Source organism: Bactrocera oleae, chromosome 4 (assembly GCF_042242935.1).
Source record: "Bactrocera oleae isolate idBacOlea1 chromosome 4, idBacOlea1, whole genome shotgun sequence".
Taxonomy (NCBI): Eukaryota; Metazoa; Arthropoda; class Insecta; order Diptera; family Tephritidae; genus Bactrocera; species Bactrocera oleae.
Window position 1 is genome coordinate 56,100,293 of NC_091538.1, and position 21,344 is coordinate 56,121,636.

The 21,344-nt window shown below is 34.6% G+C and overlaps 1 protein-coding gene across 1 annotated transcript in view; it reads right to left on the reverse strand.

Moving 5' to 3' along the window:
- The window catches only part of LOC106620341 (semaphorin-2A), a 152,339-nt gene extending 139,084 nt beyond the window's left edge, over nt 1–13,255 (reverse strand). Inside the window, exon 1 of the mRNA XM_070107762.1 lies at nt 12,298–13,255. Within this exon, the coding sequence (XP_069963863.1) occupies nt 12,298–12,499 (202 nt within the window). The 5' untranslated portion in view covers nt 12,500–13,255. The remainder of the gene's footprint in view (nt 1–12,297) is intronic.
- Between the last annotated feature and the right edge of the window lie 8,089 nt (nt 13,256–21,344).

A 21,344-nucleotide genomic window follows, 5' to 3' on the forward strand; every position in this document is an offset into this window, starting at 1 on the left:
ATATACTCGTGGTTTATTCCATTTAAAAAATTGTTTCTTGGTATTGAATATATTTACAAATGTACATAAAATTTCTTTCCTCAAAACTGGTATAAAATTTGTTTCTGTTCAACATTGCTACAAGAGTTAGGTGAATTAATAGAGTGATTGACCACAATTTTAGAGTCTTAAAACGAATTCCAGCAAAAAAATAAAATATATTTTGGTATATAAAATTTATTTTTTCGAAAGAAAAAGCGAATAAAAAGCTATACTTGCAATTATGGTATGTAAAAGCTTTACATTAACATAAGAGAGAACAGGATATATTATATATATATCATATATACTTCATACGCCTTTTTTTTTTGCTTTAACCAGCTGCTCATTTCCATAGGTATCGGATTACTATAGCATATAGCTGCCATACCAACTGAACGATCGAAATAATGTTCTCTTATAGAAAACTTTTTTGTTTGATTTTTTTGTTTAAGAAATTTGGTAGCAATTATTTTTTAAGTCAACAGTACAACCTCCAAAGAAATTGTTCAGATCGGCACACTATAGCGCATAGCTATCATACAAAATGAACTTGAAGTTAATGAGAATTTATTGCTCTTCATAATGCAAGAACAAAATTCGCTTATTAATTGCTTATAACTCGGTGACAGTAAGCTAGGGAGCTTTTCTTGTAGAATAAAGATATTGACACCACTAAATTGAAAGCTGAACAAACTATCTGTAGAAAGTAGTGACTAAAGTCAATTTAGATTTTATCTACATAAAATGTCAACTGACAATATTCCAGAATATGCAAGGTCACAGCCATAACTCAGCGAAATATTTTGCAAGTTGGTAATAGAAAACGGCTTTGTACAAAAATCTTTGAAATTCTTATCACGAAGAGCGCTTGTCTCTAATGTTCATTAGGCATGAGACTTCAGAATGCTGCCTTGAAGATCCGAAGGGCTTCTGCTATACTCATACATAATAAGACATTAAACGGTTCAGTGCCAACCCATTTGTCCAAGTTAAATTGTTCGCTCTAGGCAATATATTGTATGGTCAAAATATAATATTTCTAAGTAAATTCACATATTTTAAAATGAAATCTTATATTTTCTAATAATTTTTTTCTTTTATCGATTTTGACCTGTTTTTAATAAAAAAAAGTCATCTTTTGCATGGTACCTTGTCGGATTGACATTGATTGAAGTCTCGTTGTTTATTGGAACGATCCCAAAATATATGTACGATTTTATAAAATTTGACTAATTCATATAAATTGCGCACGCAAACCGAATCGATAAAAAAATTTTGCCTATGGTTGCAGTGATAGCATATTTGGTATGGCTTTGGTTATGAAGCCTGATAATGCTAGACTCGTATCAAAAGATCTGAATGTTTTTCAAAGCCACATCGAGTAGAAGTTGCAAAAGAGATGCTTGACAATATAGTTGAGGACGCTACATTCATTAAACACATCATAACTGGTGACGAGACGAGGATTGGACGTCGAAACTGTTCAACACTCTAGCGAATGGCGCTCCAAAAATGAGACATCCGGCCCGTTCCAGCCGAAGCTTATAACAAGTGTATGGAAAATTGGATTAAGCATTCCAAAGCTTGTTTTGCCTCAAAATTAGCATATTTTTCTTTATTAAAAATTGATTATTTTGGTCAGTCCGGGTCAATTTTGATGAGATATATGTTATTCTTGATTATCAAATTTTATTGTTAGAAATAATATTATTTCTTAGCAAGTGAACGTTGGGAATTTCACTATCCGCTTTTGAACTAAATTTTTCGTGACAGTTTTACTTCTTATGAACTTTACTTCAAACAATTTTAAAATATATTTTAAATCACTCAAAACAGAATATGAGAGTTCTTGCTCTATCTGCTTTGTGTGAAGGCTTTGGAAAGCTAGCTGTTTGGCTTGCGGTAAAGTCGCATTTACACTAACTTATTTCATTTCGTTATTCACTCTACATACATAATATTTCATATACGTTTTCACTTCTCAATAGCTTACATATTCTATCATTTGCGTCAAAGCCAAATGTCAACTAAGTCACGTGCCTCACAATTAATCAACATTACTGTACTTTAGAAATGTCAAAATAATAGTTGAAACCATTAAGAAGGTCGTGGGTTAACAAGACAAACAACTACTTCGTGCCCATAGAAATTTTAAATTTCTGTTGACATTTCATTGCACATGTTGCTTTGTGTGTAGTTCTGCTTGGAAATTTCACTAATTTTTAATTTCACAATTAACAGAGTCGTAACAGCTCTGACACCCTGACACCATCTTATTTAACTGTTAAAATTCACCTTTGTGTTCATCGAAATGACATTTTGCGCCTTTGATTGTCTAGTTTGTATGTGACTGACTGTGTTTACGTGTGTTTGTGTTTGTGTATGTGTGTTTTAATTTCCACTTTCACTGCAATTCATTTAGATTTGTAGGCGTTATTAATAATTCCGTTTCATTAGGGCAAATGGCAAACCTAAAATCTCCAACACATATAAATAAATTAGAAGCACAGATACGCAAACAAAGAAGTATATATAGTATATATAAATGTATGTGTGCGTGTAGCGACCTTCTCATTTCATTGCGCAAACACGTCTGATTGTATGTGTGCATGAGCCTACAAAAGACAAAGTAAATTTATAATTTTCGAAGCATCGCTCTTTGTTTTCGGTCGTCATGACCCTTACCTCTTACAGTTAGTGTGTCTGTGCGTATTGGTTAAGGATGCACAAAAGACAACAGAATTCCACTAGTTTGGTTTTCAATATATTTACGCAACTTAGTTCAGACCCTTCGAACCGACTGCCGAGTGACTATTAATAATAACTTAAGTGTTGTTCTACTGTCACTTGCTGCGGTTTTTGGGGTTTCCGGCTCGACTTTACCTACTCATAAACGCGTAAGTGAGAATCTTTCATTGCAAGGACATTATTGGTTATTTCACATTGCGCCCAGCAGCATACCCTTTTGTCTTTATCGATTCATCTTTATATCTCATTTATTTTCATTTGCCACCTTGAAAGTTAATAATCTATGGAATGCTTGCCATCACATCGTTTATCATTTCGTGTGGGCGACCTTTGTTTACCTATTTACATACATACACGATTATATCTACATATGTATATTTGGCGGTATATATTTATAGTAAAAGCAGTCATTTTGTTTATGCGCTTGGTTGTCATTAATAAAAATCACCTCAGTGGAGTTAAACTGCTGGGGCGATGCGATTATATTTACGGAAGCTATTGATGTTTAATTAATGAAGATGTGTTTGGAATTAATACCCTTTGGATGGTTTGTTTTTGACAATCGATTTCTACATATTACTCTCAAATCGTTTGAGTGTTTAAATATTTTTTAAGGGAAATTTCAAAACTATTGTTTTTGGATAATACTCACTGGAAACTTTGCCTAAGTAAGAAAAAATCACCTAAATCTAAAGCAACTCGATAACGTTTGCAAAATCCAGACTAAACGCTCCTTTCTTAAAAAGTTGATATATTATATAATACTGTGTACAAAACGAATTGATGACCAACCGTCCACCGTACACATTATATAATACAAACTTAAATAAGTAAGAGAAAGTTCATAGCTTTCTCATACAATGATTTCAAGATTTTTTTTTTTGGTTTTTTTTTTGGATAGTCGAAATATTCACTTGCTTCCATATATGTACTTGTATATAGTTAACATATGATATACATATAACTGTATTTCTGTTTGATTTGCTATAGTAAATATCGGCTGAGAAACATTTATTTTAGTAAATGTAAATTTTGGACTTAATTTTCTCTGTCTGTTTGATGACAAAATTTATAAATTTAGTTTTAGGCTTCCCAAGCTTTCAAAAACCCAATGATTTCGTTTCTTTTGTTGACCTCATACCACATAAAATGGTTAACATATACGAAAAGATCTTCTTAAACCTATGGGTTTGTTGTCAATTATGGACGGAAATGGTTCACAACTTCCCTTAGCCTTATATAGGTACATTAAGTAATAATGCATATTTACTTCGAACATATAAACAGGCTCTTCACTTTTAAAAATAGCAAGAATACTTAAAGTTCGACTGTCGCTAACTTAGATCTTTCTAAATTGTAACACCACAAAAACCACTTTCCCAAAAGGTATGCCAAAGGTATTTATATCCCAAAAATTTCCTCTACATAAGAAGATATAAAATGGCAGCACAAACAATTTTAAATTTCCACTACCACACTTTAAAAGCTAACTTTCCTTCCTTCATGCAAATCTGCGCAATCAAAAATGAACTGTAACCAAAAATATCACAATAAATCTTATTACCTAAGAATAATGCTATTAGAGACCCTATACTCGCATACAAACACATTCATATATAGGAGTATTTATAATGAATGGCTACACTTTACTCTTTGTTAATATTCAATTCAATAAGCTTCTAAATATTAACCTTTTTCCCCATTGTAGCGTGTGCGTATTTTAACAGACGGCTGCACATCATCGGCCGCAATCATGGACCACAGTAGGCGCATGCAATCACAAAGGACACTAAATGCTTACACATACAAGTATACATACAAACATACTCTTATCTCCACACATACAATTAAAAACGCCTGTACGACGGCGACCGCAATGAAGTCGAATTATGGTATATCTTCAAGTACAATCCTAATGCATATAATGGCCATTGTCAGTGGAACTGTCACAGCCAAGTGTCATGGCAACACGACCGACCCGCATAACCTTAAGACGCATTAATTTTCATTTTTGCAAATATAATTTTGATTGAAATCCTGCCCGTGACCTATAACCGCAAAGCTGACTGGATGAAAGGAAAGGCAAAGCAGCAAAAAAAGACAGCGTATAGCGTTGATTCGTAGAACGTGGTAGTTGCGGGTAGCAGGATGAAGCAGGGAATAGACAACGTGAAGTAAATGTTGCCCATGTGGTTGTATATCATTTTAGGAAGTGCAAAAAAACTAGTTACATACGGTTTGCCATGCTCTGCCGAAATGCTTGCGGAAGAAAATTAAAAGTCTTCGAGCATAATTGGATTGTAGGAAGAGGAGTATGAGATAGAGGCAAAAAAAAAAGAACTTCTTTGCTTTGAACCGGAGCTTACGCTGGTTTCTGACCACACTAATGCATAACAATGCCAATTTTCGGCTTAATAGATTTATGCGCCATATAGTCATGTAGCGGAATATGCAACTGTGTGTCATTACTCTTAGATACAGTAGTTAAAAATCAGTGAGCGCTCTTGATGTAGCGAAATTTTTAAGTAACGCTCTTTTATAGAGCGCGCTGATAATGCTTAGCGGTATAAGGTGTCCTGGGTTGGGAGGTTCTTAAGCATCCATCTTATGATTTGGGCCAGAAATCAAGTGATTACTAACTGTTCATGTTCATGGCAATTGATTTAGCTGTTGAAAAATTCGCCTCAAGAGAAGTTTATGAAAATCGAAAATTTCAGTTTTTTGCCAATAGGAACGAGGCTATAAGAGTGTCCTAATGAAATTACATCCATTACAAGCCTAATAATATAAAAAGGCTAAGGAGTAAAACGGTACGTATTTCACCTAAATCGGATAATAATAACCATGCTAAATAAAAACTGTAATAAAATTCAAAAATAATAGACTACTTTTTGCTGGACCTTACATTATAAGTTCTACGCTTATTACATTTAAAGATTTGGGAAATGATACAAGATCTCTAACTTTCAGATTATATAATATATAGAGATTACTTTAAATAAAATAAAACTGTGACACTTGCTTAGTATGTAAGCATCATTTTCTCAATTTACGGCAATTCATTTCAGAAATGTTTCACAGTATACTCATCCGAAAATAGTCAACAACTCCATTCACAAATTTTTTGTATGTGAAAATCCATTTCTACTTTTTGATGTCAAAATATAAAGACCTTCATCGGAAAATGTTAAACTACAGTTCTCGGTGGACTGATTTCCTTAGAAAAAGTCTCAAATAAACAAATTAGTAATTTCTTTGTAGAAGCACAATATTTTCAATACAACTGAACTACTTCCTCTTATGTCGTATGCTATATTTGCCTTTTATTTCGCACTCTACTAACTTACTCAACATTCGCATTATAATTGAAGTGCATTAGGCGACGCACAATTTTGTGTAGTATACTTTTGTGAGCCAACGCACGGTCCAAATGATGATAAATGTTTCGCACTGTGACCCAAATAAATTTGTCAATTTATCATTTGTGCCAGATTATGTATTTTTGCGCTTTGAGACTGTTGCTTCTTATTTCTACGGCTGGCAGAAGCTTCTTTGCAAAGTAGTTTGTACTTCTTCATTAAGGGAGCCGCAATGTATGTAACGATTTTTTGTATTTCTATTAATGCGGTTTTTTTTCTTTAGGCTAGTCGTTAATTCACAGCGTTTTTAAAATATAAATTAGTATTTATTTTCTTTTGCATATTTTAATTTTTAATTTCATTGTTTTATGGACTGAGCACTCCTCATCGCAAATCCAATACCTGTTGACTTTTCAATCACTTTCACTTGTTCGCTTATTTCTTGTTTTTTATTTTGATAGCTTTTTTTTATGATTATGCCTAACCCACTTCAGGATATTTTATTTGAGTGGAAGGAGTAACGTAAAACGTGCTTCTATTATATTTGCGTATGCTTGTATGTGTGTGTATTTTAAAGAAAAGCTCTCTCATCCTCTCTAGCTTCGGTGTCCCGGACACACTTACTTGCCTCCCTACTTTCTTTGGCTTTGCTCAAATCTTGCGCAACAAATGGAAAATTGAAAATTTCTGATTATGAAGTATCTTATTATAATTTTGACAGCAGCGTTAAGCAGCGTGGAAGCGTTAGGATTTCTGATTTGGCATGCTTACACGTTCAGTTTTGCCAGCATCGCTCGTCTGGTGTTATAGACTCCACGCGCTCGCACACTCAGCCACAAGCACTGGTGTGGTGTGTGTGTGTTTTTCTCGTGTTTTTGTTCTTTGGGGAAATATTATTTTTCGCACTTCTTGGAGCTATACCGGATTTGTGCGATGATGAAGCTGCTTTTCACTTGACAGCATGAAGATTTTATAACTTTTTTGTTGGCGGTTACTGCAACGTGGCACAGTATATGATAAAATAGCATACATAGGAAATGCCACAGGGAATATAGATAGAAGAGGGTTCGGCACCAAAATACTGCTTTCGAGTACATAGGAACTTCTTTTATACTTTTAATTTAAAAAAGTCGGTTTCCCGGATCTTCCGAGATGATCTATAGACCGTACAAAACCTTTGAACGCACAAATCTTTCCAAAATTATTTGGACCAAGCTTTCATTAGAAGAAAGAAATTCTTGTTACTAACTAAAAATAGACTACAAGAGGCAAAAATTTTTAAGCTGCTCTGGATTAACTACGAACGATGAATACACTATTTTACCTGCATTTTTTAGTCTCAGTAAAAAAAAAATGCCTGGCTCTAACAACTGATGTGAGGTTCAATGTGTTTTTTTTTTACCATAAAATGTTGAAATGGTACTGAAGACGGTGCAGCATGCAAACTATGTGATTCAAAAAAATTCGGAAAGACTACAAGTATTTTATTGGGTACTGACAGGAAATATTGTAACCAAAAAGTCGGGTGAAATGCTTATAAGTAGTACAACGCTTTCAAAGCGGGCCGAGAACGGTTTAAAGACAAGCCGCGCTCTGGACGACCATCAACCTCTATCTCAGCCCAAATCATTTAAAGAATGTTTTGTGTCTCCTTCATCACGATAATGCCCCAAGTCATACATACTTTATTAGTTTTTCGCGACTTTTTGCAAAAAACGCGACTTACATCGTTATGCAACCACCATATTCGTCTGCTTTAGCTCCGTGCGATTTCTGCCTGATTAGCAAACTCAAAAGGCCAATGCGTGAACGGCGACACGATTGAGTAGATAAAACTAAATCGAAGAAAGTCTTGAAGGCTATGCCGGAAAAACAATATTCCGACTGTTTCGAGAACTGGAAAACGCTTTGACAAAAGTCCATCTTATCGGACGGGGATTTCCTTAAAATGGATGAAATTGCTTTGGAAGAATAAATAAAGAATTTACTTTTTATAAACAAGTTCTCCGTACTTTTCCTTATAATTCTCGCGTCTAAATAGATATACGACTATATCGTAATTTAAAATCGTAATAAAGATACAGTCATCGGAATGAAGAAGTGGTGAATCAGCTATCTACAATCTGGGAGCCTGGAGTGACTCTAATTTTAGTTCAGTCAAGTAAAATAGTGAAACGAGGGCTGTAATTTGCGAAAAGAAGGCATATTTGTCAGTATTGTTAGGTCCACAGGTAGAAATTTTTGGCTTCTTAAATTATTCATACAGCTCTCACTAAAGTAATTATTATTAAGATCTGTGCCTTTATTCGGTTAAGAGTATTTTATACAGAAAACTATATTCAAACTTTCGACTTTGAGTTATTTCGAGAAACAAATTTTAAAAACGTGTATCCATCATTGTATTCATGAACTAAAGAAAAATAAATAATGCGATTTTGAATATAGGCGTCTTGGCTGTACTCCAACAACTTTAAATGAATTAACGTGAGCACACATTTTTAAAGCTTTAAAAGTAGAATAACTCTCCAACCTCTAGTTTTCTCCTGTAACTAAATTCTTTAAATTTAAACCCACACACTTTTCTTCTACTGTGTAAAATTGCTCCGACTATGTCTGCTCCGGATGGCTTTTGCTTGGGTAAAACATCCACAAATAATTTATCTTTTTTGCTTTACGCCAACATAAACACCCATACAGATGAAAATGTCTGTGCGGTTGCCGCTTTCATTTTTCATCAGTGAAGATAAGTGTCTTCTTATACACTTATTAAACAACAATAATTGCAAATAATGATATTTTATTTAGACAAGAAATATTAACTTGATACTTTGACTGGAAGGCACAAATACATTCATACACATTTCACCATTTGAAATATATTTAAATTCGAGAAAATATAAATTTCGAACCCTCTGACACTCCCACACAATTACACAAGAGTACTTCACAGACACTTCTGCTTCGATGTCAAGCCATTATTTCGACATTCGCCAAGAATTTGTTTTGTGCATAACAACAAATAAATATATATTATATAAATGTATGCAAAACGGTATCTTCACCGAAGCCAGTTACTGTATTTCTGCTGACTTCACTTGATTCGATTTCAGTTTTCCGGCATAATTTGGGCACAGCTAATGAGTACCCTTATTATAATAGATAGCTAAGGCTATGCGTCAGCATTATTTCGGTGCAAGCGGCATACCATCAGCGCCTGCCAACCAATTCCACAACTGAGAAGCTCACATTTTGACAGACGGCTGCGGTTTAGCTGATGTGCGGCTGCAACTTTCATTAGTGGTTTGTTAAGAGTATCCTTCTCGGTTTGCTATATATTTTGACAATCTAGCCGCAGTGGAGACAATAACATACTCGACGTCACAGAGTGACAGCAGTCACACGCTTCTTCTCGGAGACAATTGTTGTTGGCAAGATGAATTGCTCCACTCAGATTTGGTGTCACATGTGAGCGACAAGTGTGAACATTATTCAGAATTAAGCTAATTTCTTGAGTGCCCTTTGGAGTGGCGTACTTATGACTAAGTTTGTTGGTTTTATACACATACGAGTAACTTACATGTGTCAATATTTTTGTGTTGTCAGATTCGTAATTTTACTAAACAAGTGTCTTGGTGTTGTTTGAAATTGATGAAGTGGTTTAGTTTAGTGTGATTGTGTGAATACATATGCAAGAATGAGTGAAAAACTTCCATAACATTTGCTGACAAAATGAAGTAGATTTCTCTAAAAATAGACGGTTCATGGATATAACTTCTCAAAGCATACTTGCAAAGGTTTGAATCATAAGGCAACGAAATTGGTGAAAGTGAGACAAATGAGGATTTGAAATACATACATGCAGGGCCTATTTGAAGAGACGCGCCTGTTGAAGTGATATATTGCGAGCCTTATACTATATTCTTTAAAGATAATTACATCAATTGGGCTTTAAAAATGTTTTCGCATGCTCCAACGAATTTTTTCTCTCCCTAGATCCTAAAAAACAATTTCTGAAGTGAAATTTGACTTCAATGATGAAATAATCACCTGAGACTGAGACCTATTTTGCAGCAGAAGACCAAAGGTTAAATAAAAATTGTTTCAAAAAAGAAGATTGTTATAATCGGTATATAGCCCTCAAAAGCAACTATCTTGATTGGAAAGCGGTCCAGACAGAAAAAACTGAGAAAAGTTGCCGTTCCCTTTATGTGTTAGCTCGGCTCGGTTATTGAAAACGAATGTAAAAACATTCACCCAAACAACTTCGAAGATAGTGTAATACCTTTTGTGGAATCAAGGCACCAACGGAATTAATACAGGCGGTGCCTTTTAAGGGGAACTGTGCTAATATAATATTTTGATTTATTGGGTCTATAACTACATTCGTGCGGTTTGCCAACATATCACGTACCTTAATCACTTTTCTATTGTTCTATTATTCCGAGCATGCGTTGGACACCTAATATCCTTGTGCGTCTTTTTATGTTATTCATTTGGAGCGTAAAAAAAAATTCACTCAAATATATCGAACTTTGACCCTGAAAGAGTGTTTTGCGGAGAGTTTGGCGACCGTTATAGCGCCATGATAACCGACTATTTGATGCCTGAAATTGATGCTCGTGATCTCGGCGATATTTGGTTTCAACAAGACGGCGCCACTTCCCACACATCGCATCAATCAATGGATTTATTGAGAGAACACTTCGGTGAGCAGATAATTTCACGCTTTGGGCCGGTCGATTGGCCACCATGATCATGTGATATCACACCATTAGAATTTTTCCTGTGGGGGTATGCAAAGTCTAAAGTCTATGCGGACAATCCCGCTTCGATTCAGCCCTTGGAGTAAAACAGCACGTGTGTCATTCGCCAGTTACCAGTCGAAATGAACATCGAAAATTGGACTAAACGTATGGACCATCTGAGACGTAGCCGCGGCCAACATTTGAAAGAGATAATCTTCAAAAAGTAAATGCCAAATAATGTTCTTTCGAATGATAATATACGTTATTCATTATTTATAATTTCTCCGTAGAGAAAAAGTAAAAAATAACTAAAGTAATTTATTTTGTTTATGCTAAAAATCAGGAGGAAATATTATACTCTTCGGACTTTGTACGGAAAATAAATTTCCCGACAAAGAAAAATAGCAAATAAGTTTGATGTTGTCACTGGTAGTGCGGACGAAAAATTTGCGACAAGATCAGGCTCTATCTATTTTATTACGTTGTGCATTAAAAAGTCATATTTTAAAATCTCAATATTAAAAATTTGCTCACATTCGCCGAAGATGATAATTTTGCAGCCTGCTTCAGATGAGGACAAAGAAGACACAATATAACGTCAAAATTTAAAGAAATTCTTTTCATTCAGGATAGTGTGATTTCACTTGCTCAACAGACTTGGCTACTAATGGCCTACATATTGCTTATAACCACAGGGGCTTGAAATATATGTAAACACTTGAGGAGCATGAAAATTTGGAGATTGTTTACTTGGTTTATTATTTTACTTGAGCTGCTTGAACTGCAAAGTAACAGGAGAGCATGAAATAGTTTTAGCAAGCTAAAATGCCCGTGGAATCTATCTATCATAAGAGGTAAAAATAAACCGCTGATATTTGGGGCAAACAGCGCCATGAAGGGAAAATCATGAATAATGCGGCCTGCGCCAAAAGACACATGTTGAGTAAAGTGAGCGCACATGCAACTGCAAACATCAGAATATAAGTGAAAAGTGCTGCAAAGCGATCGGTTAAAGCCTGAAGCAACAAAATGAAAAACAAAAAATGCTTAAGTGCCAGCTTTTGCAAAAAGCCGAATTCGTTGCTTTTGAGCTAAAGAACAAATAAAGGGCTATATTCAGCACTCCAGTGGTTGCACCTACAAAGCCGCACTGCCTTACCGCTAGCACGTTATTATTTATTTTATTTTTATGCCTTTTAATTCTTTAAAACATTCACTTAACTGAACTTTACTCCTGCCAGTTCATTGAATGTGCGACAGGGCGTATGAGTAACCAAACCAAAAAGTATCCGAACTGACACACATGACGTTGGATAAAATATATTGCACGACCATTACATTTAAATGCCACGTGGGCGAAGAATGCATCGGGGTCGACGTGGGGGGGGGGTGGGGGTTTATGCTAACGCTTTGTATGCACTTACCTGGTGACAGCTCCTCGGTAATGCCCTGAATGGACACGGTTAACAGTGTCAATATGATGGCGGCAACCAGCAGCCATTGTGGTTGGTGTCGTTGATGTCTTTGTGGTTCTGCCTGCGAGCGATGCTGTTGCTCCACTTGCGCGATTGCAGCAGCAGCAGCATTTGTTGCAATTGCTTTTGTTGGCGGTGCACTTGCTGCCATTGCTCAGTATGCCGCAAGGCTGCTACGTTTGTTGTTGTAGTTATTATTATATGGCAATGTTCAACAAATGTTTCAACGCTATACACACTACTTATTTTTTACAACAATCTTGCTGTCACTTTATTCACTTTTATTGTTGTTTTGTATACTTTGCGGTACTGTGACACAGGTGTAAGTGTGAATATGTATGTTTATGTGTATGCCAGTGTTTAAGTTCTTTACATTGCAGTTTATTTAGTTTTCTGCAACTTTTTCATTTGTTTGTATTATTTTCGTTGCAACTGTGCAGTTTCACTTTGTCACTTTGCTTTGTTTGTCCTTCGACTTGCCACTCACACTCACTTTTTTTTCTTATCTTGTTTTTCACCTTTTTAGAACAATTTACACTGCTTTTAATATAGATTGCTCACACTCACAAAAAATAAAAAATCGAAAAATCCGACAAATTTTTCACACAACTACAAATATAACAATTAGTTTTTGCTGTAAATTGCCGCTAAAGTGCTTCGTTGAAGTTTTCAACTTTCAATTTCTTTGTTTCTGCGGCAATTCCGTTTTTGGTGCTTTTTGTTTGTCTCCTTTTATTTTAAGTTCTCCCTTTGCACTTTTGTTCTTAATGGACAATTTGAGCAGTTAGCAGTTGGCACTTGACCTGCTCTTTTATACTCTCAATGTAACACTTTGATGTTGATTGAAATTGCAAATGTATTTTCGTGTTCACCTTTTCAGTTGCTCACTCTAGTTGAATATATGACACTCGAGCGCCTAAAAGTTGGCAGCAGAGAGAAAATAAATTTTAAAATTAATTTTTACGTCAAATATTGAATGGGAATTACAATTTTAATATAATATTTTCAAGCTGCTTATGAAATATTCTGTCATTACAAGAAGTCAGTAAACTCCGGCAGGCAACGCAAGGAAGTATTTATATATTGAATATCTGCCCAGCAATATTATTAAATATCGATTATAATAGTTTAGCTTTAGATAATACAATTTTTAATAAGCATTTATGAATTGCTCCAATTTACTACTTAATTACACCCAAATACATAACAGAGGTACACAACTAGTATTAAATTGTCATTCAATTTGCAGCAATTTTTTTAATCCAGTTTTTTCGTAGGTAGGTAGAAGAGCAAGGGTATTCTATCATAGCAAACAAATTTCATCTAGACAAAATAATGAATGAAAAGTAAGACCGTCATACATTTTCAGATAGATTCCAAATTGAGAATCAATAACAGAACAAAGCAACTCTGCTTTTAATTCTAATATTATAAAAAAGTTTCTAGTTACACTCTCGCAACATGTTGCTGCAGGGTATATTAGTTTTGTTCACTTAACGCTTGGTTGTATCATCTAAAACTAATCGAGATAGATATAGCGTTATATATATATATTAATGATCAGGATGAAGAGACGAGCTGACATTTGTCCGTACAAGCGAAAACTTGAGTGAAAATTTAGATATCTTAACGACAATGGCTATATATGTTGCTTGACACCCAAGGGAAGTCGGTCACAAGCCGCCATTAAACGAACAAATAGAAAATGCCATAACTAAGCACTAAATTAAGATAAATATCTGAATGCGCCATAAACATTAAATTTTATAGCCATGCATATGGGGTTTCACCTAAATATGTGAACCCCGGTGCATATAGCTGATTTTTTCCCGAACATATCGGTTAATCTGTGAGTTCTAGAATTGAAATTCGGGGAGCATATTTTTGTGATGACAGCATGCCCTTGTGCTAAAAGTGGGTAAAATCGGGTCACAACTTCCCTTAATCTCCATTAGAAGTTATTGCCCGTACAATGACTTATAGTTGATTGACAAAATGGCGACACTTTTAAAACAAAGTTAACTTTTACTCAAAAGTGTTGGTCTGATGAAAAAATTAGTCGGTCGTTGTGTGGATAACTACATACGGAACATGTAGAAACCCTCATAGTGATCGGATCATTTGTTATCGCTCAAGTAAATTTGAAAACATAATTTTGAGCAAAAAGTGTGTAAAAATAAGCAGATTGCTACACTTTAGAGTGTTGTAACTTAAAAAATTTTTTAACTTCACATTATGTGTGCCACTTAATATGAAACTGGGATAAACAAATCAATTTAAATTAATAAAAAAATCATAGATCATCGAATAAAAATATCGGCGAATATGGCGAAGTAGATAGCGTCCTCTGTTGTATAAGGATCAAGTGAAGAATGACTTAGTTTCAATAAGTGTATCGAAAGAATGCAAACTGGCGAAGAGAAGAAATGACCAGCGTCCGAAAAACTCGCCGATTTCATTTTAATATAATTCGAATGCATTTGCCTCCTCTATTTTGTGATATTAGAAAAGGAAACCTTCGACAAATTAGGTAATATTTAGAATAAATATTCTACAATTTAGTTAAAGAACAATATTTTATACAAATTTTAATTTATTTTTTAAATATCCAATCCTTTAGTTTTTGTCTAAAATAATTAAATTGCATTTGTGCAGCCACAACAACACCACACAATCTTGTTTGCAATTCGTTGTTAAGTCAACTCAACACACTTGACAGTCGCAGATAAACCAGAAAACTTTGCTGAGCAGATAAAATACGAAGAATAACAACTCTGCGATGACATTTATAAATAAGGAAAATATTTTCAACCACAAATACAAAAGCTAAGCACACATACTTAAAACGAATCTCATGTGACGGAGGCGAAGCACATTTGAATTTGCATTTTTCTGTTTATCTGACTTGCATTTTGTTATTGCTGCGTATGCGGGAAGCCACAACGGATAACTATAGTTGCATATATATGTATCTATATGTGTTTATAAAAAGCTGACAGCGCTTCATTTACACAATAACAATGGCAAACTGACAGCTGTTTATGGAGCTGTTTCAGGACAGGGATATACTAAAAGTGCTGTTTTTTTAATGCGAATTGAATGGAAAAACAAAGGCTGTTATCTGTTATGAAATTAATGTTAAAATATTGTTATAGAGCTTATTATTATAGAGAACAGTTTCAGATGTCACTTAAATTGGAAAACAATAAAGCTGTGACCTAGAGTCTCAAATAGGCTTCTTTTAGTCATACATACAGTGGCAAAAAAAATTAGTATTCTCATTTCTAACTATTTCAAGTAAAATTTGAATAATTTATTTCACAAAAATAATCCAAATTGTTCCCAAAATACCGAAAATGACAACCAACCCCCTGAAGTCGCAAAACAATGTCTCATCTTCTACTCAAAACTCAAGTTGTCACGCTTACAATCAGCATGAGACAATATTCCGCACACCGTTAGCCGCATTTTTAATCATTATTGGCCACGCAAGACGTTGGCCATAGACCACCGGCGGATGTCAACCGCATCCATCAAATATTTGGCAAATTGACAGCTTCTCGTCGTTTTCGCAGCTGGAGCACGCTAACGAATTAACAGACTAAATGACAGGTAATGCGAGGAGTTGAAGCAAACGCACCTATTTCCCAAGGCAGCTGGCGTGCGGGTTGTCAGTTGCAAGTAGTGGTGGTTTCCATGTAGGACTGCACCATGGGCGAGAAGCGATATATGGTGGGGGAAGGTGCAAAATTCATTAATTATATTTTTATGCCTTCATATTGATAAAGAATTCAACGTTTTTTATATGAGTAAAAATTGCAGGTATGAAAAGTGGTGGTAAATATGAAAGGAGCATAAAAATAAATTAATGATTTTAAGTGCGCGCAAACATCAGACGCAGATAATTGAGAATGAAAATGACGTTTGTAGTGGCCATTAAATAAAATTCTTAATGATATTCGTTTTTGATGTTTGTTTTTTTTTTTTTTTTATAAAAGGCAATAATATCTGTATAAAGTTACTTGTGAAAACAAGATTTCGATGATTTCACTATGGTTTATTTATTATAGGCTTGTTCTATTGTTTGATAGCGGTAAAATACTACCCACTAGAGTAACAAGAAACATGAGGTAATAGAATTCAGCAAGATTTCTTTAAAAGTCTGTTTAGATTAGGTTAGATTTCAGGGATGATTCCCACGGCAATGTAAAGAGGCTTTCACTTTAAGAGTTAAAACACCGGTCCTTTTGTGGAACAAAACCTTTGAGGTATGAATTTAGAAGCTCCGATGTAGCCACGAAATGCTTTATATAGCTTCCATCAAGATATAATGGAATTTGAGTTACGTTACCAAGGCCGGAATACTGAAAGCATGATTGGAGACTATATTTGGCACTAATAAGATAAACTTCTTCATAACATGACAGGAAAAGTAAAACTATTCATTTTTAGATATTTGGATTCTATTTTAAAATATTTTTGTTAGAATAAATCCTGTATAAATGATCGATATATTTTAATGAACTATTTGTATTTAAAATTTTTTTTGTGTATTTTTATTAACTTGAATTTTTCTATTTTTTATACATAAAAGCAAACGCAGAAATTTTTTGTATTATTATTCTTATTTTGTGGAATAAAAGCAACAAAAATAAGGTATGTATAACTCGTATTGCGGCAAATACTTTACATAAGTGTCAAGAAAGCACAACAAACTTAATATTTTGAAAATTTTTGTTTATCGCACCGTTGATCGTTTTTAACAAACGTCTACCGTTAGTGAAAAAAACAGAAGTAGTCAAAAAGTTTTGCGAAGGCATTCAAAGAAATCTCCTTAGAAAAGAGAAAATTAAGTCAAGGAAAATGGATATAACAAACAGAGCAATGTCGAGACATATTCGAGGTGATCTCCAAATAAAAGATGATAGGCCAAATAGTAATCTTCTAACAACGCGCTTGAAGTATATTTGACTATGAACATATACTTTTTACAGCTGAAAAAATGTTCACTGTTGAAGAACGTTTTAATAATAAACAGGACAAAATCTACTCAAAAACTTGCAAAGACACCAAAACTATTATTTAAAGTGTTCAACGTGGTGACCGTCATGGTTATACCAATTCACTTCTGTGAAAAAAAGAGTTAAAACTGGAGCAAAAGTGTACCAGCAGATGTTTTAGAAGGCGTGGTAAAGCAGTTAAGCAATCTTCAATAAAGAGCATTGAATCTTTCAGTAAGATTCTGCTCCAGCACACAAGTCAAAAACTGCCCAGCAGTGGCTTAAAAAACAATATTACTGGTTTCATACCTGCGAATGGGCGTCAGATTTGAATCCACTAGTATACAGTTTGTGATTAGAGTTGGTGAACATCGCCTGTAGAATACCCCACAGAAATTGGTAGTTTCTCAAAAAATGTTCGGTTCGAGCGGTGTCATCAATACCTGCCAAACGACTAATATTGTAGATGTTTATGAAAAACTTTTGAAGTAAAATATAAAATTTTAAAATTTTAAAATTTTTAAACTTTTACTTTTTTTGTTCTTCAACAGCTTAGAAGAAATATGGAAAATCGAACTTGATTACCAGACACTCCTACACACTTAGCGACAGTTGACCAAAAAAAATTCATCAGGAATGCATGCTTTATAAATGTACATTTTTCAAACACTCTTGTACTTAAACACAAATAATTTGGTTTCTTGAATAAATAAATAGATAAATACGCAGCAGTAATAGTCAACAAGTGTTTATAAAGGAAATTTACAGCTTCACAGGACAATGAACCGAAGACCAACATATGCATATATAGATATACATATTTACAAATATGTACAAATATTACATACACTTATAAGAGTACAAGTATATGCATAAAGCCTCTTCTCCGACCAATTTTTAAACTTCAAAGTAAATTTGAAAGCTTTTGCTCATTATATTTCATATTTGTACAGCAGCTGTTAAACAGCAACAAAGCTGTCGTTCATTTCCACATACACCCATGCTTACATCGTGAATTTGCTACTTTTTTTCTGTTCTTATAAATTTGAGGCTCCCTTTCAACAACAGCTGTGAACGTTTAAAATTAGGGGAGCTGCGCCTTTGAATTTTCATTTATTTTCTTTTTCTATTTTCGTTCACCTCGTAACGGTTTATTTTGATGCAGACAATTTGACACATTTTTTTTGCAAATTATGTTAGTGGCACATGTGCGAATCTTTTAAGCACCGTGTGCGTTGGATATTGAACTAATGCTTTTTTGTTCTATACTTAAAATTGTTTAGAAGTACTGGAAGTGATTCTTAAATTTATTGCTTTTTAATATTTCGGTATAATATTATATATATGAGAACATTTTCCTTTTAAACTTTTTTCTATTATTACAATTGGTTTAACGACAGGGTAGCTCAAACACTCTCACTTTGTAGGGAGGCTTATTAAGTTTTTTACAAAAAACTGAGAAATCTTAGCTTTAATTTTTTTTCCAATCCAAAAAGACAATTTTCGGAAAGGTGTTTGGACAGCTATGGAATAATAAATTAATGAAAGCAGAGCTATCCAAGCAATACCGTTACAAAGTTTGCTCATCTTCAGGTTATGTCCCTTTTTTGAAACCTCTCCGTTTTTTGCGATGTGTCACTCTTAGATTTTAACGTTGTCAATACAACCCAAAAATTAATTGATATTTTCTCGCTTACCGCTATGTTACTAAAACTCTTGTGAGGCCTTCATGAATAAATAGCAATCACTTGAATTCGAACTATAGAGAACCTCACTACCTTTCTCCCAAAACTTCTGGCGACTTACTATGATGCAACATTATTCCTCTCCTATTATTATCCAAAGCTGACCGTTTCTGGGCGGTTGCTTAATTCAGACGATCAAATTGTTAACAGTAAAGAGCCGAATTAAGAGCTTGGTTGTAGGAAAACAGCTCATAGTAGTTGATTCGCTCTCAACCCTACCAAACAGAAAGCAAATTCTTATTGAATTGACTACCATGTACTCCGGCTTACTGAAAATTGATCACGACCGTTTTTGCTTGGCGTTTTCTCAACTGACCCTCCTTTAGTCAGTAGTATTTATCTGCGTCGGAAAGAGATCAATGTTGTTGCGACTCACAGATGGAAATTTGGTCCACGAGTTGGTTTTTGCCATCCAGCCTTACTTAAATGGTTCCAAATGGTTTTTTTGTGCAGTGCTTAGCACCGGGCACAATCGAAACATTGTCGGTTGATCTAGACGGGTTTCATCATTCGATATTTTCGACATCAGGAACTAGCGGTTCAAAAGACTATATGTAAAAGGCATTGTAATAATGACCCAGAAAGCTTAACTTAAAAAAAAATCAAAGATAAACCAATTCAAGCAATCAAAGATCCGTTTAACGATTAAACAATATAACATACTCAAATTATCGAGGCACCAATTCCAAACCAATCCGCTTGACTAGAAATGCACGAACATAAAATATTAAGTAGGAAGTAAGTTAGGTTAAACACACGCTCTAAATTTACAACTTACATTTACAATTATATATAGTTATCTTTATTTATAAACTAACGAAGGGACTACTACTCCGTATAACCGTAATATTGAAGTTAGAACACTATTATAACTACAGTTAGCGCGAGTGTACCTAAGCCGATAGTACAAAGGATACAAAAAAAGGCGCTCGAAGGAGTTAGCGGCGCATAGCTTGGTTGCTTCATGTCACGCATAATTGTATTCGTTTGTCTGTGAATGTGCTATGTAAATACCTAGTTATGTTCGGTACACATGTTCAAATCGTAACGGCGCATAAAACGTTATCCGCGGGCATTTACACACCGACACTAATGAAATGTTTAACAAGCACTTAAATGTTTGCAAATCCCAATGACCCATAATATTAGCATAAAATCACTTGCGAATAACAACAACTACTACTGCAATGTACGCTTTAAGGCAAGTGGAAATATATACTTAGCTATCGACACGTGGTGAGCAGCGAAAGGAGGTGTTGAACACGTTGATGTAAGTGGCTTCCTGTTAGGGAATTCAGCTTTCACGAAATTGGAGCTTATTTCACATGATGAAAATAGAGAGAAGAATACATAATAAAATTTAATGTTATATCTTATCAAATCCTGAACAGGTTATATTAAGTTTGCCACGATGTTTGTAACACTCAAAAGGAAATGTCGAAGACCCTATAAAGTATATGTATAAATCATCAACATGATGAGTTGAGTTGATTTAGCTATGTCCGTCTGTTCCTGAGTTTTTGAGATATCGATCTGTAGTTTTGGACACGTACTTTTTTCTCCAAGGAGCTGCTGATTTCTCGGTACTCGGATGTTCTCGGTTTATGGGATAACTTTAACATATAGCTGGCATACAAACTGACCGATCAGTATCCAGTTCTTGTGAAGAAAACTTTTAGATTTGTGAAGGGTGAAATATACTTTTTACGAACCTAACGAGTTGGCTGGAATTGATATTAACCGCCTCAATGAATTGTGGTAGGCGTCAAGCGTTTTGTCGATATGTGACGGTCTTTTTGATTCAAGTGGGATTTTTTGGTGGATCACGAGAAATGAGCCTATTTATCTAACCTTAGCTAAATTTCTTGGATAATGCACGGACATTTCTAAAACTCATTCGTCAAATTCCGATGGAGTCTGTGGATTTGCTCATTTTAAGTTCAGAAAAAAGCAGAGAAACTAACTGAGTAGGAAGTTGATAGTATTAATCTACACTAAGCAATCGATTTGTGATTAGAACTATGTGCTACGGTTTGGTTCTACCGAGGCTCTAACGTCGTTTTGTTTCGCTTTTGCCAAATAGGTTTCGAAATTCTGACGCTTTTGCCTTGACTCAACGATTATCTAAGATCATGTTGATATATCTTTTCATGAATAAAAGACGTCTGTTTCTCAATTTGGTAACTTTCAGAAATGATCTTTTGGTGGGTACTACTCCCACTGGTGTACTGATTACAGATATTGTTATGTT